The sequence below is a fragment of the Electrophorus electricus genome, chromosome 4 (assembly GCF_013358815.1).
Source record: "Electrophorus electricus isolate fEleEle1 chromosome 4, fEleEle1.pri, whole genome shotgun sequence".
Lineage (NCBI taxonomy): Eukaryota > Metazoa > Chordata > Actinopteri > Gymnotiformes > Gymnotidae > Electrophorus > Electrophorus electricus.
The window spans coordinates 26692182-26717940 of record NC_049538.1 but is presented as its reverse complement, the minus strand read 5'-3'; the positions used below and the strand labels follow the sequence as shown (position 1 = coordinate 26717940).

The 25759-nt window shown below is 42.2% G+C and overlaps 2 protein-coding genes across 5 annotated transcripts; both read left to right on the top strand.

The window, feature by feature from the left end:
* The first annotated feature begins 246 nt into the window (after positions 1-246).
* On the top strand, positions 247-9442 carry wnt2 (wingless-type MMTV integration site family member 2). 2 transcript variants are annotated; one of them, XM_035525360.1, is made up of 6 exons: positions 247-275; positions 4179-4196; positions 4568-4788; positions 6106-6383; positions 6736-7000; positions 9237-9442. In XM_035525360.1, exons 3-6 carry the CDS (start codon positions 4572-4574, stop codon positions 9440-9442), a joined length of 966 nt encoding a protein of 321 aa, XP_035381253.1. In that variant the 5' UTR covers positions 247-275; positions 4179-4196; positions 4568-4571. The 2 variants fall into 2 exon arrangements, with proteins under 2 accessions (XP_035381253.1, XP_026859789.2); XM_027003988.2 differs by lacking the exon at positions 247-275 and having other exon boundaries at positions 4114-4196.
* Positions 9443-11471: 2029 nt separating this feature from the next.
* On the top strand, positions 11472-24489 carry bcl2l13 (BCL2 like 13). 3 transcript variants are annotated; one of them, XM_027004002.2, is made up of 7 exons: positions 11472-11612; positions 12515-12688; positions 15933-16034; positions 16419-16575; positions 16760-16832; positions 16952-17080; positions 22978-24489. In XM_027004002.2, exons 2-7 carry the CDS (start codon positions 12574-12576, stop codon positions 23950-23952), a joined length of 1551 nt encoding a protein of 516 aa, XP_026859803.2. In that variant the 5' UTR covers positions 11472-11612; positions 12515-12573; the 3' UTR covers positions 23953-24489. The 3 variants fall into 3 exon arrangements, with proteins under 3 accessions (XP_026859803.2, XP_035381560.1, XP_035381559.1); XM_035525667.1 differs by lacking the exon at positions 11472-11612 and adding an exon at positions 11629-11774 and having other exon boundaries at positions 15936-16034; XM_035525666.1 differs by lacking the exon at positions 11472-11612 and adding an exon at positions 11630-11774.
* Positions 24490-25759: the final 1270 nt, after the last annotated feature.

The following is a 25759-nucleotide window of genomic DNA, read 5'->3' as shown; positions in this document are numbered from 1 at the left end:
TTGTAATGTTGAGGTTCAGGAAACATGATTTTAAACACTTGACATCACTTGAGATTCAGGTTTATGCTTTTGAGAGGGTGAAAATTGATCCAGTGTGCCTTACTCTAAAAGCAATTATTGGCAGTGCAGGATGTCATTAAGACATTTTGAACCTGTGCATTGCTCTTTTATCCTAATGTGATGGTCATATATAACATGTATAACATATATAACCAACATATATAACATATAACCAACACCATATTTGTGTTATTTCTCATTGTTATTTCTCCCAAGTGCAGCAGAAAGAACTCCAGGTTAAACAAAAGCATTGCTATAAGCTTTGTGTTCTCTTAACCTCACAGTGTTCCCTGGCCAAATCAGTAAATTGATTCTATACATAATGTTGCTAGGTTATGTACCTACTCAATAGTAGGACCTAATACTTAATCTAGCATGTGTCTCCTTTGAGCTTCAAAACAATGAATTTGCCTTGGCTTGGATATTCGTAAGACACTGGATGCTTTGTGCAAGAATGTTGTGCCATGCTGCACACTGGATGGCTGCACAGTCTTGCTGTGAACAGTCTTGCAGGCCACTGTAGGAAAAAATAGTTTTATCACTCAAATGCCTGGTTCCATTTGGTGATAAGTGCCTTGTTACATGATATATTATGATGGAAGTGTCTGTCCTTGTGTAGATTAACCATAGCAGTTCATATGTTCTTCAGCTGGAACCAGAAACATGAAATTTTAGCTGACAATTGTCATACAAATAATTGCCATCATTTTGTTTTGTTCCACAAATATAGTATGCTTATTAATAATACACAACACTTTTTGATGAACAAATTTAATTTATTGAATTGAGAAATGGGAAAACAAATTAAATGTGTGCTCATACTAATTGCAAAGTAAATCAGCTGCATTAAAATTTAACTGTAAATCAAAAATGTGCTATGGCCAAATCTACTCATTAAAATCATGAGGTTGTTGGCAAAGGATGTCCAAGTCTACACGCACAGAAGCAAAATAGCAGAAAAGCCTCACTTCTGCTGCACATTTTAAACAGTCTATAAACAACTGTAGAATTACCTAATGAAAGGTTTAAAGGAGCGGTAAGTAATTTTTCCAGTGATGATGCTTAACATTATGAAACCATCATACTGACACCTAGCTGTCTGAATATTTCAGAGATTCTGTACTAAATCCACTTTAAATATGGGTGCCTCAATGTGAGGGAATCGCTCTATGGAGAATAAATTCATTTGTGGGCTACAATACAGAAGAGCAAACTTCAGACACTAAACCCTGAACTATACATTTGGGTCAGGGAAAAGTGTATTGTATTCCCTTATGCACAGTGAAATAAAGAAGCAGATGTCTTGTATTTAATGAGTTTTGTGTCAACATATTTGTCGCAATGACGGGCATAAAATCTGTATTCTGTTTGAAGTCGTTACTATGGAAAATAATAGCTGTCAGAGCGTATCTCGGTCAAATCAAATAATCGCAATCACGCAATTGTGCAATAATCGCGACAGACACTTTCATCGGCCTATATTACTTAACGTGGGCACATTGATACTCGACGTGGTTAGCTATTGTAGACCATTCGAGACAAAGTCTAATAAGTGGGTCATTCTAAAAGACGACCTTCTGCACATCAGCGTGGCATTTCCTGGATATGGTCCGTTTTCCATAATTCTCGCTATTGTCCTTTGCTGCTGTCGTCAAGATGTTTCTGTCTACGGGATTTGTTCGTTTGTTTGTTTTTTTTATTATTATTTACGCGCCTTTTTCAGTAAATTCTTGGAAAAGTTGAACGTATAAAAGACAATCACGACTGTTTGGGGACGCTAGAACCAGCCGGCATGACGCCGTCTATTCTACTTTATTCAAAGTCAATAAGATCAACTGAGTTGCCCATTCCACCACTCAGTTAATGCTCAAACACTGGTGTACCTGATGTATGCCATATACCGTATTGGTATACACCATGCACTGACGCACATGATGGGTGTGTTATTGACATTTGTTTGAAGGTAGGGTGTGCCCCTAATAAACTGGCAACTCGGTGCATGATCTCTTTACAAAATCATGTAGCAGAATATAACTCCATTATAACCCCGTTTCTCCCATGAGAGCATTGTACATTGCTACATATTAAAGTCTGGCGTTACTTTTTGTCGTCTTCTTGATCGCTGTTGTAGTTTTCATACAGTAAGATTCACCAGTATCTTTTTTTTTCCTTTATTCTTGTTCGTTTGCATTGTTTATGCATATTCTGGATGTTGGATTACCGAATCATTAGTCATAAATCGCCACTACAGTTTTGCAGGTTTTACTGACCCCTTCTGTCTATATTAGAGAATTTCTTTTATTCTTCACTGTCTCATAATGGCACCAAATGAGCGTAGAAAATTACATGAAATACGCTGCTAGTGAGGACCCATTCTTGGGCAAGTCCAAAATATGTCAGAAAAAGACAGAGAATGTCTGGGCCTATCACAGTCTGTCTAGGTAAATTAAATAATTAAAGTAATATAAATTATTTAATTAAATAATGAAATAAAGTAATACAATATTTCATAAATAGCAATAATCAAAGATTTAATTAAATAATTACCGGAATTAAATTATGAAACATTGTGCATGATGCATTATGCAACAAAGTCAAATATGAAAATGTTTCTATATAAATGGTTATTTTAATTAATAATGCAGATTGTAAAGGATTAAAGTCTTGCATGTTTTGCATAGACTGATGTAAATCTTTTTATTGTTTTGAGGTGAAGTTGTTGCTGTGACGTCTTTGCTGTGCAATCGTTTGCTACATATAGGTGGTGCATTAATCAAACTGCAGGAAGTACTTTGATGAACTAAAGAATATACATACGAATTTGACTCAGAACTATTGCGAAGTTCTGGAGTTAACGTGGTCAGCTTCTGCGCTTAAAGTAGTAAAAACCAGAGACATGATGTTAGGGACTTGAAGGTCCTCAGTGAAATCCCATAATAAATTCTGAACCATTTATTTACTCCTATAAATAGAGCAACGACTACTCTATGCTCCCGCGTCAGGCTGCCTCTGCAGTGCATAACGTAAAAATCCTAGATGCTGTATCTGGGCTTTCTTGACAACTAACCGAAAAAGGAGGACACTATGCAGTTTTGTTTTTCACTTTTCTCCAACATTGCATTGTATTGCTATACATAGTGGAGTAGTGTAAGATTGTGGTAAAGTCATGGAGAAATGCAATGTACGCGCATGTATGTACTACGTATTGCCTCAAACAGTCGTGAATCATGTTAATTCCTACTTATTTCTAACTTTCGACACCTCCGCTTCGTCCACGCTTTCTTTTCCAGTGAGCACGTGATAGGTTACTAATCTCATTTTCATTAAGGGATCGGGTTTCCTAATACAAGGGACGGCCTAATAAATCAATCACAAAAATGTGTTATCAAAGCTAATCGAAATACCGTGCGACGGTCGCACAGATCATGAAAAACGTTCTGAATTATTCAAATTTCAGTCGCTTTACCCTCCAAGAATAACGGTTCGGCAGTGATTCCCCGTGTTAATAAATTCGTTTTGTTTTTTTTAATGTTATTTTATTGTGAATTGCAAGTTTAATGTCATATTCCTTACAGCAATTGTCCGTAGCCTTATTTTACCGTCATATGGACAGACATATCACGTTAGACCACAGTCTACACTTGCTGCTTGGAATTAAGCCAACCTGTGGATGGTGTCAAGCTAGCCTGAACAGATACTTTGAGACATCTTCTCTTCATTCCAGAGGCAGGACTGCGCCCACCCCTTGTGTAAGCAATTTAAACCTGATAGGAGATCACCAACTATCTCAACCCAGCAAATCTTTGTTAACGCTAGACCGAGTAATACTACCTCTGCAAGTACAAGGCACTGCAGTGCAGAATGGTTTTACGACGAAGGACAACTTAACCAAAGAGTGTCGCTCCAATGTTTTTTTCACCGGAGATCAATTGAATAGGCGGCGATTGCTCCCGCGTACTTTTAAGTGGCATCACCTATATGCGTTTCCCCCTTTTTTATTACACTGAAAACAAGTGCGTGAACGAATGCGTATACCACCAGAGGTTTTGTAATATGAACTTTTTACCAAGTGGAATATGCTTTTATCTGTCTGTAGCAACCTGCTGGCTGACGTCAAGAGTGGACTCATCTTGGTGGTGGGTATCTTCTATGGACAGAAGAATATTCATTACTGTTAAGATGTATATTTTACTTAAGACTTATTGTAAATATATATTAATATACCTTGACTTATTAATATATTGTGAAATAATTAATCACGCTGGCTTTTCCCCCTTTTGCAATAAAATCCCTAAGCGCAGTGCATTTGAAAATGAAATGTATTTTTACAAAACAAACAAACAAACAAACAGCAAAAAACGTTTCAAGTGAATGTGAAATGCACAGACTTAAAGAGAATTACACTGCAGTGTAGCCTATAGCACTTTGAATGCGCGGAAGGCTGTGTTGAAACTGGAGATTTGAGTGAGAGATTCCCATCGCCTAGTTGCGTTCATCTTTTATGCAGGTACATGGGTACCCTTGGATCGCAAGTGATGTGCGACAACATCCCAGGGTTAGTTAACAAACAGCGCCAGTTGTGCCGCCAGCATCCGAAAGCGATGCAGGCGATTGGTGCTGGAATTAAAGACTGGATTAGTGAATGCCAGCACCAGTTCCGCAGCCATCGCTGGAACTGCAACACCATGGCGCGGGACCACAACGTTTTTGGAAAGCTCCTGCTTCGAAGTGAGTATGCAATACAGTGCAGCTCAGCTCTCCAGATTGCCTGGAGTTATAAATCTTATATAGGGGATTCTTATGTCTCTGCGCCTACAGTGAAATTCCAGATCCCAAATCGGCTCATATGACTATTACAGAAAAGTAACACCTGATACAGAAGATTAGATTTCTTTTGTTTGCACTATTAAAGCATAAAGCAATCTTCTACTGAAAACACAGATATTGTATATAGACTGTCTCTATAATACGATATATAATACGATATGATATGTTATGATATAGAAAAAGAATCACATAAAGTATAACAAAGTACATATTAGCTGTGTAAGGCCGTTCTCAAAACAGGATCTGCTCTCAAAAATGTTTCTAACCGTACATCATAAATTACGCATAGGTCTGTTGTAGAGCATAAAATACATAGTATGGGTTTAAGTTCTCTCCTCATTCTCTCATCCTGCATAAAATCATATTAATGGGAACGTCCACATAGGAACTCACACGTCTCCCAGGCCACTTAGCTGCTCTGCACATAAAAGTTGGGTCAAACCTCTGACTTTAATCTTCTTGCTTGGTATTCAGACCTCCCAGAAAAGCTGTGGACCCATCACAAGCCATTATGGGAAGTCTCTGATTGGCAGGGTTTCTCTGTGGCACTGGGAGAATCTACTTATTGTCAATGTCAGTGCACTAATTTAGAACAATTGCAGGGATTTGGTAGAACAGATCCTCTTTTAGGCCAGCAAAGCTCCCAAATGAAAAGGTAAACCTCAAAGCCCCAAGGTCTGCTGCTCACTGCTGTTCTGACGAACTGGTCTGCTTTCATTTTTATTTTCCTTTTCATCAACTAAAACTTCAAACTTCTCTCTCTCACCTTTCCTCCCCCTTCTCAAACTTTTCACACACAGAAACACTCTCGCTTATATAACATGGGAACCACATCCTTATCGGTTTGCCTTAGAGAGTCTTTGATCCTACAACAGAATAAGAATACACTCGACATCAGAGCATTGTTTTGGAGACAAACTGATAAAGAAACATCACAGTGGTCTCCAAATCTTCAAACAGCTCTCTTAAGCTTCTCTGCCTTTTGGCTAAGATCAAGTGCAGTGTTGGGTCTTATCGCGCACCCAAATTTGGCTTGTCCCAGTGATAATGGCTTAGAGAGGCTCCCGTAGGGCTTTATATTATTATGCGTTTTATATATTTACTGAGTCTTGCTGAACATCTGCATCTCTGCAGTGTGCAACTACATGCACCTTACTGAAGGACCTCATCAGCGGGATTACCCCTCTTATGCCATTTCCTCTCCACGTATATGCGCAGGCAGTCGGGAGGCCGCTTTTGTGTATGCCATCTCCTCAGCGGGCATGGTCCACACCCTGACCCAGGCCTGCAGTCAGGGTGAGCTGGACACCTGCTCCTGTGACCCGGGAAAAAAGGGCTTCTCCCACGATTCCAAAGGGCCCTTTGACTGGGGAGGCTGCAGCGATCACGTAGATCACGCCATCAAGTTCACGCAATCGTTTCTCGATGCCAAGGAGAGGAAGGAGAGAGACGTGCGGGCACTTGTGAACCTACATAACAATCGTGCAGGAAGGAAGGTGCATTTTTTGGTTTGCTTTACGCCAGTTTAATTTATTTTGATGCCGTTTTTTTTTTCTCTCAAGGAAGTTACACTTCATTATTAAGTAGTATGTTGCGTCACTGATAGTTTACTACACTAAATAGCGCACAAACAGCCTCTTGTATGTATTAAGTTGTGATCTTATATAATATAACAGGATTCTGCCTTATGAACAGGCAGAGCTCTTCTTGACAGGTGAAAGAAATATCCTATCATTCTTCCCTTCTAAACACAATTCAAAATCTCTCCCTCTCTTTCTCTCTCTCGCGCACACACACACACACCCACACCCACACACACACACACACACACACACACCCATTATGCAGGCAGTGAAGCGTTTCATGAACCTGGAATGTAAATGCCATGGCGTGAGTGGTTCATGTAGTGTACGAACCTGCTGGCTGGCCATGGGTGACTTCAGGCAAACGGGCGACTACCTGCGCAGGAAATACAATGCAGCCACCCAGGTGGTGATGAACCGCTATGGGACAGGCTTCACCAGTGTGTACAGGAAGTTCAAGAAGCCCAGCAAGAATGACCTGGTTTACTTTGAGGACTCTCCAGACTACTGCATATGGGACCACGAGTCTGGTGAGTGCATTTAGGTGCATGTGTTCTACAGTACATGTTACATGTTATGCACTGACCTGCAGTCCATGCCAGTGCATTATTACAGAAGCCCATTTTATGTTCGGCACATTCTCTTAGCTGCAAGGGGAGAGTGAAGCATGGCAGTGGCTGGGTTGAAACCTGGGCTGCTAGCCTGTATCACATGGCCCTCTTAGTCCTGGCTGCTTTCTCCACAGGCTGCACCTCCCACACTCAAATTGCTGACAATCTGTAAAGCATTAGTCTTGCCCCCGAACACAGAGAGAATGAAATTAGAGAAAGGGAGCCATTTAGCTGGCTATTACACTCACAATAGTCATAACCCGATCTGTAACCCGAATGCACGCAGTTGGTGTCCCCCTCAGGGCAGTAGGCTATCGCTCTCCACCTTTTTGTGTCTGCGTGTGCTTGTAAGTGTGAGTGTACTGAATTGTAGTGAATAACACCAGGTGTACCAATGTGGAGAGCTGGAGGGACCGCTGGTGCCTGTCAGGCTGTGCATGATCCTGGCTATCAGATGACGCTGCGTTTAAGGCACATTACTATAGATCTGTGGACAGCATAGGAGACGAAACATGATCCCCGCTCGCAACTGCTATAAATTACTGCCCTTGCGAGCGCACCTCTCTTCTGTCTACCCTGAACAGGCAGGAATATTTAAAGTGGTAGGTCATGTCTCATAGCTTCCCACAGGGTGCACAATGATCTCCTTGAAAGATGTCTTGGCTTATGTTTTAAACTTTTATTGACTGTGACCTATGTTTTCGCGACAAAATATCTGACTACCTACAAATACAATGCATGGCTTTGTGATGAAATATGGATGCACAGATAACTCAGCCATTGTGAACACTGTGTTTATATCGTGCCCTGTGATCATGTTGCATACAGCATAAGGTTTATGTCCAGGAGGAAAAGGCTGCTAGGACTGTTTTTTCATCACTGGCTCTGAAATGAAATGCTGTATGTTCTCAGCAGAGTGTGGCGTGAGAAAGCCTTAGTACAGAGGTTTGTGCAAGGGCAGTCCCAGAGGGCCAGACACTATAGCTCTTCCCCAGAAAAGTGTGAAATCAATTTCCAGCTCCCACCGTAGACCCACATGTTAAACTCATCTCTTGGCACCCCCCTTATTTTAATTCAATAAGCAGACATACCTCAGGTGGAGGCTGCCCATGATGTAACCAATAGCGACCTAGCACACCATCTTGTTCATCTTGTTGGATGGACTAGGTTTGGGGGGGGTGCAGTGGGGTGGCTGGGTCATGCCCAGACACATGTCTGCTACTGGCAATCGCGTGCAAGACACTGCCAGTGACATATCAGGGCTGGGGCTACCAGCAGAACAGTGTTCCTTTTAACTTTTTTTGGGGGGGGCGGGTCATGGTTTTACCCACAAACCATAGTCACGATCCAACAATTATAACTATAAATTTGAAGTGGGGAAATGTAAGAAGGCTGATGTGAATCACCGCTCGAGGCTAACATCTGTGTCTCTGTGGTCGTTCGCATAGCACTGCACTGGGCCGGGAGTAACAAGGCCCTACTGTACAAAGCCAGGCGGGTTTTTCCCAGGCTGGAGCGTGAAGGCTGGGCTTGATACAAGCCCTTTAACAATTTCGATATCAGTGGTGGATCAGCGCCGCGCCGGCCTCCTAGCCGGGCGGGGTTGTCCAGATTAGAACTGTTGAAATGAGCACGCGATGAAGACCCACAGCAAGGCTGATAGCTCCTATCATCAGTCCCTCATCTCGTGAAGGACCAAGCGGTCACCCACTCAGCCAGCTCAGACAGCCCCCCCGCCTGCTTTGGGACAGCTCTGTCTGGGGACCGCCAGACATCTGCCATGCCGCTAAGGCAGACTGCTGAGCCCAGGACTACACATCTCAAGTAACCGCCTGAACAGGCACAATGTCAACTCCGTCTGACATGAACTAATGAAAATAAAGTATGGTGAGGTGTGTTGGATGCAAATGTCTGTAGTGCTATGTCAAAACCGTCTTTATATTTCCAAAGACTGGATTACTTAGACACATATATATTACAGCTATAAAAACATCTTTGCTTCAATCATACTGGGATCATACCATCAACAGCAAACTGAAATTTAAGCGTTCATATATTGGAACTTAATGGCAGGAATTCCTCCCTTTTTCATCTGTCTAAAATGGACTGCAACAGTGAGCACTTGTGTTGAATTTGTCTGTCCCTTCTGTTGAAGGATCAGTGGGCACAGGCGGGCGTGCGTGCAACCGGACGTCACGCGGAGCCGACAGCTGTGAGGTGATGTGCTGTGGGCGGGGTTACGACACGTCCCGCGTCAGCCGCGCCACCAAGTGTGAGTGCAAGTTCCACTGGTGTTGCGCCGTGCACTGCAGGGACTGCCAAGAGGAGGTGGACGTCCACACCTGCAAGACACAGTCTTGACACTGCCAGCATCGAACCCACACCGATGACACATGCCGCTGTTTACAAAGTATCTCAATGTAGCCGGTCTGACCTTGCAATCGGGCTAGCACGCTTGCATCGTCCTTAAACGGGACAGTCATGGTACCCTTACAATGTGCATAAACAAAGGAGAAATCCGATCTTAAATCAGCACTCCTGTTAAGATGCTTTATGAACTCTGGCACCCAATCAGTGTGGCTGTGCTGGCAGCAGTTACTAGAAAGCAGGCAGAAACATAAGCAGTGGAGGGCCGAAGATACTGCCCAAACTAATAGCAACAAACCTCTGAATCCATAACAAAATTCCCCTTAACCAAACTCTTAGCTAGACATCCATTCTTTTCCTTGTTTTATTTCCTTTGTCACATCAAACATATTTATTAAGTCTTCGATTAAGAGTGTTTATCTTCTGTGCATTCTAAATATTGAAATGTAAATACAAACTATAATATGTAATTTAAATTAAAGCACACCTATATATGTTAAGAAACTGTCAGGAGTGTGTGAGAAGCTCAGACAGGTCACAAAAAAAAAATGGAGTTGGCGCATATGAATTACTTCATGTGTGATTAATTATGTTCAGGTAAGACTGAATTCCAAACAAAATAAGATACATCTAACATTACAAAAAAGAAGAAAAAAAACAATATTGAACTTATGGAACTATGTTTCTGATGCTAGGGGCCTATGGTAAATGTGGAGGTGTGTAATAAGAATAAACAAGATAGGTGTGTGTGTGTGTATGTATGTATATATATATATATATATATATATATATATATATATATATATATATATAGAGAGAGAGAGAGAGAGAGAGAGAGAGAGAGAGAGAGAGAGAGAGAGAGAGTAGTTGTACTATATATATATATATATATATATATATATATATATATATATATATATATATATATAGTAGTTGTGATATGTATTATGGTATAGGCTACAATATGGAGATGAAGGTATTTACAGGGATATAAGGCAATAAATACATGTGTATGGGGTGACATTTTATTATGTGATCATTCAGAATTGCGGCAATTGCCTCTGGCTTTTTAAATCTAGACGTTATCCGTTTAGCTTTGGTTTCCATTAATCCCTGAAATATGTCTATTTCTGCTTTAATTCTATCAAGGAATCGGGTCAGTTTTCCTGAATAAAAGAAATAATAAAACTCAGAATTCCACGGCACTTGTTATAAATTTTTAGAGTGCTTAACGCAAGATACCTTACGAAAAACTAAAGTCTGGGCGCAGATGTTTGAATCAGCTTTGTCTAATTGACCTCTGATTTGCCATTTTGAACGCCCTTTGTCGTAAACAAATAATATTAAGGGAGATTCACTTTTGACAGGTTACATTCAACACAAATTGTTCTTGTTTTTCAAATTGTTTTTTCTGTTGAATCCTGAGCAACAATTTTATTTGTATAAAAACCTTTGGCGTTTTAAGACTTTACATACTAGCATAAAGACAACGAGAAGACGCTGGTGTTTTTGTACCACTAGAGGGCAATAAAATCGTTTGTCAGTCTCCGATAACACGTAACAAATTCCTGCGTTCATCAAACGCTTATTTTGTTAATGTACATTCTATCAAATTGGTTTGAAGAATTCCATGTAAGCTCTGTGTATTGACAAATATGGAGTTCTATAAGTCGCTCTGCATAAGAGCCATATCCAGATAGAATGCCATAAATGTAAATATAAATTGATTATAGCCCAGATATGAACATGAATATGGTTTGTAGTACAAATACGTACGAACTCCTTTTCCTAGGTAAAAGCTAGTTTTCCCAATAGATGTTTTCAAACAATTGCAAATAAAAACCTTCTTTATTTACTTACAAGAGTTGATTTACTTATGAAAGAGCTGGTTTGCTTATGAAACGTTGACATTTGAGCTCAGAAAGGTGAACGAAGACCACTTACATGCACGTAATAAAACCGACGTAAACAAAATGTCACACATAAATAACCAAAACGACGCGCTGTGTCTTTAAATGAGACGTCGGCGTTCTAGGACACATTCGTGCACTGGGATTTGTAGCCGAGGTGAAGGAATTGTAGCCACCGCCAGTGCGGGTCCCATAATGTCTCCTGTATGTATCAAGCACGACACGGTTAGGGGGACGGCACACACGGACACGGGGTAGGTTGACCCAAACACGCGTAAAGCGGTAGCCGAGAAGCCACGCATGAGGCAAGCCGCTAATATTTACAAGCTACTTTCCTGACAAACATAGCTATTGTTTGTGAGGTGCACGTTGCCAGAACACTTCCACTGACAGAATTAAGTATTTCTGTCGGCAAGGTAATTATGTTTCGCAAGTGCTGAAACTGATTTCTAATACGCTGGTTGCAAATATTTTGTGGCGTAATACTAACTTAGCTAAGGCTAGCTGTCTAGCTGGCGATATTAGGGCATGCTAAAGTAGTTCATGGTAGGTGTGGTTTGTGGGAGAGAATATTACTGAATGTCTGCCTAAGTGGTCTTGTTCTCCGTGTTTCAATAAATAATATTGGGCATTCTTTGACCGAGGAACAGTGCGATAAGATAAGAAACAAATAACCACATAGGTAGTTACCCAAGTTTAGGATAAGCACATTATTCAGGCTTGGATATAACTAACTTTTTAGCTTGTTATGGAAGGAACTTCCTCTCATTCATTCCTGTGGACACTTGAATCAGACGGCCTCAGCAGTTTTAGTGTCGGTCAGTGGCATTAATCTCCTGTTTTAAACATGTATCTTTGCCCTTTTTATACGTTACACCAAAGTAGTAGCTACACGCTAAAGAAAGTTACTTTATTGGAAAGGTCATTGCTATTCTTAAGCTGTTTTGTATGTTTTTCTTTTTGCAGAAAACGTTTGTGGTTTAAAACATTGACCCCCTTTTTGTTTTTAGTTTACAAAAAACAACGGGTAGTCTGTTGTATTAGTTTCAATTACACTTCATGATCACCCTAAAAATAGAGCAAGTACCAAGCTGTGTGTGTGTGTGTGTGTGTGTGTGTGTGTGTGTGTGTGTGTGTGTGTGTGTGTTTCTACCAGGGCTTTTGAAAACAGTAAATCACTGGTTCATATGCCCGCGAGCCTGACTCCTCTCTTCAATGGCTACCTCTGGCTCCTGCACCACTGTGGCTGAGGGGTTTCACTATGAGACCAAGTATGTCCTCCTCTGTTACCTCGGCCTGCCCACAACCTCTCACTCAAGGCCCACAGAAGGTAAACAATCGCATCAGTGTGGACTTTTGTTATTTCACGCAGAAGCGCTTTGCTGAGGAACAGCTGTTCCCCTTTCTTTTTCCCAGAATTCCTGAAGTTGGAGGGCCTGTACTGATAAAACATAACTTTTGTAACTTGCTCTGGACAAGGGCGTCTGTAAATGTAAACCCCCAGTCAAGAATGGCTGGCTCTACATCTGTCGCTTGAGATCCTAATTCACTTTTATGCTGCATATTTTAGGAGTTGCACTGTTGTTGAAATGAGCAGGTGGCTGTAGCAAAGGAAACTTGTAGCTGTACCTCCTGCATAAGGCTTAAAAGGGCAGGAAATGGACAAATATGTATATGGCACCATCTCAGTTCAGTATGTCCTGCAGACATGTTAGGAGATTCTACATTTACCTTCCATAATATGTCAATGAGAGGAGTCTGTGGGCTACCCAATAGTTGTTGTACATTGAACATGTTTGAAACCTGTAAGGTATTTAAACATTTGTCTTTTAGGGCCTGAAATGCAGACAGACATAACCACTGTTGAAGGCTCACACAGTGAACTAAAATGACCTGAACCTTTTTTGACTATATTTTACAATCAAGTTAAATTTTACCATGCAAGAAAAAAAAAAAAACAACAGCGTTTGGCTTTTTCTGTTCATGTCTTCTTTTGTCTTCCTTCTAGTAAACTCTGCTAGCAGCAAATAACTATTTCTAAACATCTAACAGGAAAAATACAGTTTTGTAATACATTGTATTTACATTTACATAGCAGATGCTCTTATCCAGAGCAACTTGGAAGAGAGTCCCAAAATATTCTTAACTAAGATATTGAACCATGATAGAATACAACAATTTGAGTGTAATTAATAACCAATACAATACAAATCTAAAATTATCTTTGAAGTGCCTGATTGGGCATAACTAAAAGTGCTTTTCAAATAAATGAGTCGTTAGTCTACAAGGGGACTTCACTGCTCAGACAGCTGGAGGAAGATTAGATGGGGGACTAATGCTAAAATCTCAGTGATGAGATTTTAAGTACATCCTTCTTTTTTTTTTTATAACTCTTAAGTTGTAACAATGGCAGCACAATTCATTTCTGGACCCAAGACACTGCAGGCTAAACAGTATCTGCAAACGTTTAGTGAAAGGAGAGGTTTGCTCTTTTATAAACAACAAATGCTTGTTTTCTATCATTCATTATCAGGCATGGCACAACCACACTGATATCTTTAGTACTGAGAAACTTGCTATTATTATGTAGCTTCTCACTGGGTTTAAATGCAGTGCAGTATTTTGGTTTCATCCCTTAAAATCATATGATATTTGGCTGTTTTAAACGAATGTTGCTTACTGTGCTGTCCTCTTTTGTTTATTTGTTATATTTTTAATGTCTGAAAATGCATTCTCTTGGTCATATCACTGCCACAGCAGCAGACGTCTTGTTGTAAACATAACACACCCAGACATGTAGCGAAACTGTAGTTTGTCAGGGATTTAAACCGTGGCCGAACTGGATTGTGCTTAGGCCAAGGAGTGAGATGATGTTAGTTGTTTGGTGTTCTTCAAAATGTTTTAGACGTCTTTCTTACTGAATTCCTGGCAAGCGTTTTAAACAGAGATTTGCAGTTGTTGCGATTTACTATTGACAGACTTATATTGGTTAGGAGTGGTGTGATTATCTTTACCATGTAATGGTTTTGATGATCCTGCTGGATGACCAAATGATTATCATGTTAGGATTTCCTAAACAGGTTTCTGCTGCTCTAGGTCTGAGCTAAAGAATACGAACTAGAGGTTCCTTTACAGCCTATAGTTGATCTTACTGCGCTGTATGACGCATTGGGGATTCTTAGCGTAAAACTTGAATAAGCGTTAAAGAAAACTGAAATTTGAAGGGCAAAACGGCAAACAGTGCAGTGGCACACAGCCGAATCCCACTGAGGGCCATGCCAGTGTGTGGACAGGAGCACTGCCACTAGCACACACCCATGAAGTCGTCTTCCGTTATAGGACCTTTCTCATACGAGCTTTGCTCTGGCACACTTTTGACTGTAGCTGTGATTAAGTTCAGTTCACATTTTTAAAGTTTATTTCTTTAATGTTTGTTCACAATTTTCTCATGCTTTTCATTTTGTTTCCGTATTGTGTGCGTCGGTACACGTTTCATAATAAATATGAAACATTATAGCCTTTAACATCATTGTGGAAGCCACAGAGGTAACAGGCCAGCTGCTGCCTAATCAAATAAATTTACTTTTGGCATTAAAAGAAGACACATGCAGCCATTTTAATGTCTAACCTGTTGTGAAGGTTTTTCCTGGATGTGACTTAAACAGGAATGTAGAATCTTAGCTATGCACAACATGAGCAGCTTTTCAGTTTGGAGTTTAAAATGGGCTGCCTCAGCACACAACTGAGGAAATAAAATTCAGAGGATGTTTGAACTCCACCCTGGCAAAAATATTACATAACAGTGAAATTGGGGAAGCTAAAGATACCCTTGGTCTGAGAATCCTTCAGAAACCAGGCAATGATGCTGATTCAGCCTAATTCACTCAGTGGCTGCTGAGCCCACCATTACTCCAGTTATTCTCAGTTATGTCAATGTTACTCTGCCTGCTTGCCTACAATACTTCCCAGTAATTCCTAATTGCTAATTCATGATGAATTTAGGTTAAATTTTTCTCTACCACTGAACGTGTGTGTGTGTGTGTGTGTGTGTGTGTGTGTGTGTGTGTGTGCGCGCACATTTGCCATGGACTGTCCTAGAATGAAACATGGGAGCTTTGGTTTTTCTTAGTGGGTTAGGTTTTCTGTGTAGTCTGGTCAGTAGTAACTGCCTGTGTATTATTCACCTGTGTGTGGTCCGGAGAGTTGAGGGGAGCATGAATCAATTGTATTTTACTACAATAATGTTTTAATTTACTAACGTTTATGTGGAAGGGGCTAGGAGCAGTAGGTATTAAGGCCTCAGTCACGAGGGCAGGGTTAAACCCGTAAGGCCCTGTAGCCTCATGTGCTGATCCAGTGTGCAGTAATGCCTTACGTGGCCCTCAAGCCAAGTTGCTCTTCATGTTCTGGCATGGAGCCCTTACCCGGCAGGGCAGGCGTGTGGAGCCCTTCACTGACGAGAGCCCATCCTGCCAGTGTAGTGAAGACCCTTGTGTGGTGCTGGAAGGTGCCGCATTTTAAGCCTTTGTCCTGCAGCACGTTCCATGGTGTGGGTGTGTGTGTGATTGCCACAGCAGCTGGACATGTTACCCAGGAAACGGACGTGACCAGGATCGGCAGAATGAAGCAGCAGATTGAAGAGGAGCTGAAGAAGCTCGAGGAGGAAATCACTTCTTGTAAGACCCATAAACACCTGCAGAGAGTTTCACACATGAGCATTCACACACCAACACACTGAGAGAAATTGTGAATATACTTGTATCACACCAAATCTGCTATGCTAGGTTTTTGAATGTATTGATTTTAGATGCATGATATTACTATATCTGGGTGAATGGTCCTTGTTATTACCATGGTCTTTTGTCATTGCTTTTTGGGTTTTTCATGCTGCGAGAGAAAAGTTATTATTAGTTACATTTGTATAGCGCCTTTCTCAGACTCAAGGACACTTTACAGAAAGATATCAGCTATAACAAACACACACCGAAGAAGTTTAGTCTAGTTCTGTGTTCATCCTGGACTGATGTCAGCCGTGTGTGTGTGTGGGTGTGCATGTGTAGCTTTCCCCAGGACAGGCTTTGATCGGCACACATCTCCAGTCTTCAGCCCAGCTAACCCAGAGAGCTCTGTAGAGGACAGTCTGGCTGTGCTAGGGGACCGCGTTGCGCGGGACTTGGACACACACCTGGCCTCTGCCACACACACACTTCTCAGTGGGTCAGTATTGATCCAATTTGGAAGAAGCAGCCATAGATAACAGTAAAACTGATCAGCATATAATTTTGGACATGTTTGAAAGTTCATGTCCAATTAAGATCATGGACACACACATGCACTGAGGTTGCTTGTTACCTCAGTGTAGTGACCGAGTGTGTGTAGTGACAAGGTGTGTATTGTGCAGACAGCTGGACTATGAAGAATTCAGAGAGGTGGTGCAGGAGCTCTCCTCTCACTCCCAGGGAGGCTGGAGCAAGGTGAGGACTCGAACATCAAAGCAAAGCCTTAGAGAACCAGCCGAGCTTCTGCCTCTGCCCACACCAGAAGGGGATGCAGAACTGCCCCGCTTTCTTTTGCATTGTGCCCCTCTGTTCAGGTGCTGGTGCCCCTACTGCTGCTGCAGGCTCTCCAGGGCAGGGGGCAGTGCCTGGCCTCACTGCTGGCCCTGGGCGTGCGGTACCTGGAGGAGACAGAGGCGGACTTCATCATCCAGCAGGGGGGATGGGTGAGTGGGCTGCTCTGTGGACCAAAGTGATGCGGCGGATGAGAATCGGTAGTTTCAGTTCTGTGCCTGTCTGACTCTGGGTTAAGGTTCTACACAGGCTACATGAGCTCTTTTTGTAGAGGGTGAAGTGCTCAGGTTACGTATAAACTATGAATGTTTTGACTTCCATAATTGGAGTCTTGTCACAGTCTATTTGCATGCGTTTCTGGTTCTGGTATCAGTAGTTTGTAGGGTGTGTAATACTATACTGCCACAGTGATTTTTGAAATTTGTTGCTATTGAAAGTAAAAAAAAAATATTTTTTATTGAGTATAGATTGCAGAGCAGGGCTGCTTGACTGTTGATGAATAAATAATTGAATGAATATTTACATGAACTATGGATATTGTATGGACCTGCTACATTCTCCTCTTCTAACACGTTGAGACAATATACAGTACACATTCATTTCTACCAGGAGAGGGAGTTGGAGATTTGCACTTCAAATTCAAATGCAGTCTGCTCAGAATGCCTGATTCATGTGGTTTGTCATTCACAGCTAAAGTAGAAAACATGGATTTCTGTATGTCCTATATTCCTTCTGGCACAGGCTCAAATAGTAGCTTGGAGATCCATGGACGCTAGACCTGTGTGACTTCAGCTTGTAACTTTTTAACACTGAATAAAGTGAACAATATTTTTAAAATTAAGGCGGCCATGGGGAATGGCTGTTTATTTACCCTTCATTTACCCTTATTTATTTGCCCTCTATTCCCTAGCCTGTCCTGTACTCTAATCCTGTAAGTCCCACAGCCTTGACACCTCCCCTTTTCTCCCCCTGACCTCACAGGTCAAATTCCACCAGCCAATGGAGATTCTGTTAAATTAACCTTTCACTTTGACTTCTCAAAACATCAACACACCAGTGAAAGATTAACCTGTTACTGCACAGCCTTGTACCTAAATTTTGATATTGAAGGTCACTTTGCCCAGCAGTGAATGCCATTGAGACAGTTTACACACAGGTCTGAACTGTGCTGACTGTAGTATTTGAATTTTGCTAACTGGAAATTAAACCCACTGTTATTTTCAATAATAAAGTCCAGTAATAGAGACACAGGGTAGCTGATCTGTGAAACAGACACATGTTGTGATGCTCCCTTGCTCAGCCTGTGTGCTCTTAAAGGCTCTTGGTCACAGATGGACTGCGGAAGGCCCTGTTGGCACTGTGTGTGTGTGTGTGTGTGTGTGTGTGTGTGTGTGTTGGCTCGAGGCGCTCAGTCAGCATAGTTAATTTAATTTAGCCTCCCACTGCTGCCCCCACAGGCCATTGTCTCCCGCCGGAGCGCAGCCACATTCCTCCTGTGCAGAAGCTTCACAGGGATCCGAGATCTCAGACAGTTGAACGTGGAGGGCGGGGTGTGTGGGTGAGTGTGTGTGTCTGGGGGAGGGAGCAGGTGAACAGCTTCACTTACAGCAGTTCCATTGCTCTCAGAAGCCCTTCACACTGCTCGTCAGTGACCGTTTATATTGGTGACTTTTCCACCCTTTCATCCGTCTGTGTTCTCGATGGTCCATGCTGAGATATCTCTCTCTCAGGAAACAGAGTCAGGTAGGAGATCATTTGTCATTCCAGTTTAGGTTTATGCTTGTATTTTGAGGCAGCATGAGACAGTAAGATGATAAGTCTGTGAAGTAACTAAGAGGCTGAAAGATCGAGTATGTCTGTCCAGGTTCGATCTATTTGACTGGCTGGCTTTCTGTGAAGTCTCCCTGCCCTTGGGTCACCTCATCAACCTCGCTATACGACATCACTCGACAAGCTAGTTACTAATAAGCAAAAGTAGACTTGCTAAAATGGTTCATAAAATGCTGAGTTAAATGTATTTTTTCACTTGATCTTTTGTCCTCAATGACTTGCTCAGTTATGCAATATTAAAGCTTCAGCTTTTAAAGGGAGCTTCTTTCACTGTGCTCAGTTTACTGATGGTAAAGTGCACTACCTGTTTTCTGCTAATCTGATGTTATGTTAAAATCTGGTGAGAGAAAATCAGGGTAAGCAAACTAGTAACTATATGATGATGTGTTCTGATCATCTAGCAGAGACAATATTGTTTTTACAAAGCTGCTTTTGCTCAGGGAGTGTGTGTGTGTGTGTGTGTGTGTGTGTGTGTGTGTGTGTGTGTGTGTGTGTGTGTGTGTGTGTGTGTGTGTGTGTGTGTGTGTGTGTGTGTGTGTGTGTGTGTGTGCGCGCGCGCGCGCGCTCGCTCGCTCGCTCGCGTGCGTGTCCGTGTGTGTGAGAGAGAACTAGACATTGAGGAGATGTTTTGGGAATTCTAATGACACAGCACAAAATGGCTGATGCACAGCTGAATGAGTGGCTTGGCAGTAGAGCCTTGTGCTGGTGCACCAGCACAAGGCCCGGGCCTGGAGCTTATTCGGTGTTCTACTGCAGTGTCTGCCACTGCAAGGGCTCCTGCAGCATTGTTGGGATGTAACGTGGCTTCTATTGTTGGGGCAAAGACAAATGGCACCCAATCGGGCAAAGCGAAACCCACACCTTGTTTAGATGGGTGCCCCTGAGCAGTGAGTGGCTGGCGGGGTGGGCTCGGCGCAGCGAGGAGTGGCATGCAGGGAATAAAGCAGGAGGCATCGATGAGTGTCATGAGGTGCCGCGAGGGCACGCAGCGCACTGCACGTCACTCAGCGCACTGCTTCAGGTCACACGCTTTTCACAGAGGCGACAGCTGCAAAACGGGGCACGCGCGCACGCATGAGTGAGCAGTTCTAGGAAGTCCAGAAATAAGTCTGAATAATCCTGGTGTAAAATCATTGGCAGATAGACTGTCCTAGTTCCATTGCCGTAGTTCTTTCTCCAAAGCTGATGATGATGATAATAATTGTGGTGATGATGATGATTATAATGGTTGGCTTTTAGGGCTAGAAGCTTGCAGGCAAGTACTGAATGTCCAATACCTGCCACATGACCAAGCACATGCTTGATCAATACATAACAATTACATTCTCAGGGTCCCACAGCCCCAGACGGCACGTGGCAGAACCAGGCTTCACACCTGAATGTCGCGCTGGGATTTATGTCAGTTACGTGCATTTGTCAACAGAAGCAATGGGTCTGTTCTGACAGGAATGTTGTCAAGCATGCTGGAACTATGTTGGACAGTTTTTGTTTGTTTGTTTTAAATCATGCAGGTTGTATAAGAGGTACTCTGCCCTTCAGAGTAAATGACTTGACATTTTTCAGTGCAGGCGGGTGTGTTTGTGCATGGTTCTTTGTCCGGGGGGTAAAGGAAGTTAAAAATATTTTTGCAAAGTTCCACTTAGCACATGCCCAAGAGAAGAACATTTCAGGCTTGTTCTCCTTGGCCTTTGTGCTATAGTTAATGTTGAGTATAAATGCATAGCGAGTGTGATGTCTTGGTGAGATTTCTATTGCAAAACATGGCCCTGAAACCTCACATTAGGTATTTCAAATACAATAGGTTAGAAATTTAACGTTAGATGTATGAATGATTGACTTTTAGAGAAGAGCAGATTTCTGATGTCTTTGGTATTTTGTTTATTTCTGTGTGGGCCTGTATTCCAATTTTACTAAAATGGAAACCTGACTTAAATCTACACAAAGTGTTTGTAGCACTAAAGCATCTGTTACATCGTCTGTTTGCGTGTGTGTGTGTACGTGTCTAGTCACACGTGTGTTTGTACATGCCTGCGCTCACGCATGTTGGCACATGCCTGCACATTCTGCATGTGAGTGGCTGTTTGGAAGTTAGCTGTCCAATTAGTCGGGCCTGCCAATAATATAGAGAAACCAGTCCTGCAGTCTTCACTCAAATGACTACATGGGCCTCACCTTCACTGATGGTCCTCTGCTGATTTATTACATTCGAAGGAAAACTCCACAAGATAAACTGCTTACATTGAAGTATGATAATTAAAAAGATCTTTTCATGGTGCTGCCATATATTGTTTTGTTTTAATTGTGTTTCAAATTGTGTTGGATACCAAAGCAGATCATGTGTCTGTCCAGTTTGTGTGTGGGTGGATAGGTGAGCATGAGTGAGATTACATGTGAAAGCTGATTGACATGCTCTAGGATTATTGGATTGTGAATTTCAGAAGTCTTCTGAGCAGGAACCTTTGTGCACTGAACAGCAGATTTATCTGGTACTGAATGACTCACGATGCAGAGACAGGCTTGCCTCACTCTCTCACTCCCTCTCACTCCCACTGTGGTACATACTAAAGCTTTGAGTACATGATCTCTTCCTGAACTGATGCAGTTTAGCAGCCAGTTGGACTGAGTGTCTACACTAGACACCCTTCTAGTGACATGTAGAAGGGCTTTGCAGTTATACAGCACCATGTCATGAAAGCCTGAGCCCTCCTCCATGTGAGTAACTCTCCCTCCATGTCCAGCTGTCTGCGCTATGTTCTGACCGACGAGTCAGGGACCAAAAGCAGAGGAGAGTAGGGCGCAGTATTTAACACCGTCAATGATCAGTGATGTTTCCACTCATACAATCTGTCCATCTATATACATAGCTTGGAAAAATCCACCAAAATAACCACTATTATTTTTCATTCTGCACACCTCCTATTTTAAGCCCAATAACTAAAAGCAGGCTTATGTATAAAGCATTTTCTTTCGTGTTTCTAACCTTAGTGGAGCTCTTTGTAAGCCCTTCCAGCCATACAGTTTTGTAAGTACTGTGTAGGTCTTTCTAGTCCCACAATAGGGCAAACACACACATTTCTGTTCATTGAAATGTATTTAATGTTGCATGCCTCATTTATTCCGTCACTGTGAGGACGCAGTCTGGACGTTGTTGCATTGCACTAGCACACCACTAGGTGGCAAAAGAGACCCACGAAGGCATCCTGGTGCCGCTTTCTGGCTTCCTGGCGGAATCATGATGTCCTCGGTGATTTATTGGAGCGAGCAGGTTTAGGGCATGTTGCCACCGTCAATGCACGCTACACTGCGTTTAAAAAAAACGAAAAGAAATTGTGTCGTTTGCCTATTCAGTTCCCTCAGTATACACATTCTTGTGCAGCACATCGTTAAAAAACTAGTCTAGACAAGGTTTTTATGTTCTTTGCTGACTTGGCTAAATACAGATTGTTCATGCCTTCAGTTTTTATCTTGTTAGAAGACTGTCGATGCCCTACCTAATATTTTAACATTGTTAGTACCAATATTTACTTAAATACTATCATGTGACATTGCATAATCAGTGTCCACTACAGGACAGAATCCCCAACTGTCTAACTGAAACTTGTTTGTATTTGCATTGTCATGATTCAGTGACTTTTGCTTTGGGCTTTCAAAAAGTGAAGTGAGCAAGTCTGACTCAGATCAGTAGAAATGAAGAGGAAATTTGTTGCTGTTAGGGTGTTGTCCTTCATGTCGTTACATGCGCATACCACACCATAACACTTTTACGTGCATATTTGTTTTGTTTGTGTAATTCTGTGGGCAGAAGAGCATGTGATATATGATTTGATGGTGGTTATCATTGATGCATCAGAGTTTACAGTATGAATCAGGTTTATTGGCAGGTGGGCAAAATGTCAGTTGTTGACCAGCTTCTACAGAAAAGAAACTCTATCTGTAAGATTTCTCTGGAATACCACATGTAGAGAAAATGCATGTACCGCAATTAGTGAAAAACAAAGCATCACCCACCTGTTGCTGCATCATATCAAATTTGGCTGCCGTTGGTCTAGGGAAAAAAAAACTTTGATGCATACTTGATGCCTGAGTACAGCACAGAAAATATTTTTTTCTCATGTCATGTTTTAGAGAAAGTGCGTGATCTGTAACATTTCTAGACAGTTGATTCTTTTCTTTTTTTAATGGGGATTTTCCCATCTTTCTTCTTCACTGTGTCTTACAGAGTGCAGTGTTTAAACTAGAGGATGTGGAGGACCCTGGAGTGATCATCGCTGAAGACAGTAACGATATCTACATCCTGTCAGGGGAGCAGGCCCCAGACTTGCTGAGCGCCCCAGAGTCGCCGCTGACTGTGGCAGAGAGCAGTGGCCTGGCCTCCTGGCAGTCGGAGAGCTTGCCCATGTCTCTGAGCAGCCACGACTCCTGGGCTCAGGTTGCCGCGATGGAGCCAGAGGACGCCAAGACTCTGGACAGTGCTGAGGCAGTAACCCTGGCTGAGGAGCGAAGCGAGAATAACTCCTCCAACTCGGACATTGTGCACGTGGAGCGGGAGGAGGTAGAGATTTTAGAGGAGGGTGGGGAGCCTACAGAGGAGAGAGAGCTGCAAGAAAGTCTGCTCAGTGTGTTGGGCAGCGAGAGTGGACTAATGGACCTCAGTGCAGAGCTGAAAGAAGCAGCCCTGCCTCCAGCAAAACAGGTTACACCAGCAACAGTGTGGACAATGCCCATAGAAGAGCTGGTTGTCATCACGGAGCCGTCTGCTAGTCTGCCTGCTACTGTTCCAACTGTTGCTTTAGAACGGGAAAGCAAAGCCCCTCTGGTTCCACCTGCTGCTGTTTTCCGAGTGCCTGATCCTGAACCTGAGCCTCACCCAGCTCAGCCAGTACATCATCTGGCTCCTGTGGAGCCGCAGCTTACAAGCAAAGTTCAAGAGCCTACCTGTGCTGAACCTGAGCCAGTTGTGGCCCCCTCCATGCAGGAGCTTCCATCACAGGAGCTGAAGTCACAGGCTGTGCAGGTGACCCCTGTTTTAGCACAGCAGCCTACTGTCACCCCTCTGGCTGCAGCCACTGAGCAGACAGAGCCTGCAGGAAAGCCCAAGTCCTCTGAGCTGCCGGTGCTGCTATATGGTGGTGCTGCTCTAGTGGCCATTGCTGCATTGCTGGCTTATGGCGCATTAACATACAGGAAGAAGTAACAAGCAGACAACTTACCCATGACTTTATATCTCTTATGACTCAATATCAGAAACCTGGGCCACCATGCAGCCAAAAGCTGCATGCGGAGGAAATTGCATCAAGCAATTCATTCCCCCCCTCCCCCCATCTTGGTTTGTTATTGTAGCTTTCATTGTTTCTTGTTAGTTTGTTGCACAGTAGTACTGTACAACAAATGTAGCTTTTGTTTTCCTTTTAGGTACGTTTCAGTGGTGACAGACTTTAGATTCTGCAAGGCTTTTTCTGCAACTTTTTTTTTTTTTTTTTCTAGATTTTAGAAGGCGGCAAGCATTATCCAAGGGAAATAAAAGTTTGTGTCTTGAAAGCAAAGTACTTGCCAATCGAAAATGGAACAACTCAGATTGTCTACTTTGAATGATTTGATAAAGCTGAAATGTTTAGACTTAGTTTTAAGAACCTATGTGACTTTTTATTTTACCTGGCATATCACAATGGGAAATTAAGCAGTTTGAATGTCATGGGTTAGCCTGCCCCAATAAAGATCATGTTTCATTGAGTGTATGGTGTCTTTTAGTTGAGACGGGGTCTGTCCTTTAATTCATAGTACATCAGGAAGTATAGTTTGGCAAGATTTGCTGCATGGTAAAATAAGCTGTAATAAAACCACCCAACAGCTACTGTTTCTCAACAAAAGATAGTCTACACAACGCAGATTTTTTTAGCAAAACTACCAGTGGAACACTGAGAATATGCCAGTGTGGTAGGCCATATTTGCATATCTTGCTGCCTTAATTTGAGAATGGCAATAAAGGCAGTCAAATAAAATCGGAAATAATTAACTATTCTTCCAATCAGCAACATTTACACTAGTTTAAGCCTGTTGGTTTCAATCTGTCATGAAATTCCCTTTTCATCACAGCTTGAAGTGGAAAATACCCTGTTTTTTTTCATATTGCATGACCTCTCCAGAGGTTATTAATTATTTTTATACAGGTGGTGTGAGGTTGACACCTTGTTGATCTTTAGTAATGTGGCCTCACCTCCCACAGAAATCTGTTTACATTACAGTCAGCACAGATAAAATTCTCTCACTGACACAGGAGTGTTACATATTACTTTTGCAAAATATTGAGTTCTTGGTTCAGAAGAGATCAGAATTAAGGTGTTAAATATTTAATGAATGATGAACTACTGTCTTAAATTAACAAACTCTTTTCAGTATCATCCCCATGGAAATGTACTAAATCTCCCCCACCCCCTTTTCAAAATTGCTGTGGCATAAGTGCCCAATCTCACCAAGTTTCCAAAAAAGGGAAGGACTGTATTTAGCTTCCCTGGCTACCTAATTCACAGCACACTTACTGCTTTGCTGGCTGCTCTGTTACCCTACAGGGCCATGCATCATGGTGGCTCACTGCTTCCCCTCATGTGTCTAGACCAGAGACACTGTTAACAACTAAAAAAGAAAAAAAGCCATAAAGTAGTTTAACTAGAAGGAACTGCTACCACCACTTCCAATGTAAAAAAGGCCTCTCCTTCACAGCTGGGGGAAGTAACATCCAGTGAATGGGATTCTGTCTTCAATGGAGACATTAAGAACCTTGACTCAGTTTGTTATTTTAACTAACAACTGGCACAAGTTAGCTTTTTATTCATCTGTATAGCATCTGACCCACTTCATTAACCCACTTCCCTAATCTGCAGAAATAAATATTACTGGTTTATGCATCCAGTATCTGTGGGCTGTTTTCCACCTCTACCACAGTGAAAACAGTCACTGAAACATGGTAAATGTATTAGACAACAGATTAAATAATGTTTGAGCAT

Coding starts and splice junctions, on each gene's coding strand:
- wnt2 (XM_027003988.2), top strand. CDS start 4,114: ATGAACTTTTTACCAAGTGGAATATGCTTTTATCTGTCTGTAGCAACC. Junction 4,197..4,567: donor AGAGTGGACTCATCTTGGTG/GTGGGTATCTTC, acceptor TCTTTTATGCAG/GTACATGGGTACCCTTGGAT. Junction 7,001..9,236: donor CATATGGGACCACGAGTCTG/GTGAGTGCATTT, acceptor CTTCTGTTGAAG/GATCAGTGGGCACAGGCGGG.
- bcl2l13 (XM_027004002.2), top strand. CDS start 12,574: ATGGCTACCTCTGGCTCCTGCACCACTGTGGCTGAGGGGTTTCACTAT. Junction 12,689..15,932: donor TCACTCAAGGCCCACAGAAG/GTAAACAATCGC, acceptor TGATTGCCACAG/CAGCTGGACATGTTACCCAG. Junction 17,081..22,977: donor TCATCCAGCAGGGGGGATGG/GTGAGTGGGCTG, acceptor TGTGTCTTACAG/AGTGCAGTGTTTAAACTAGA.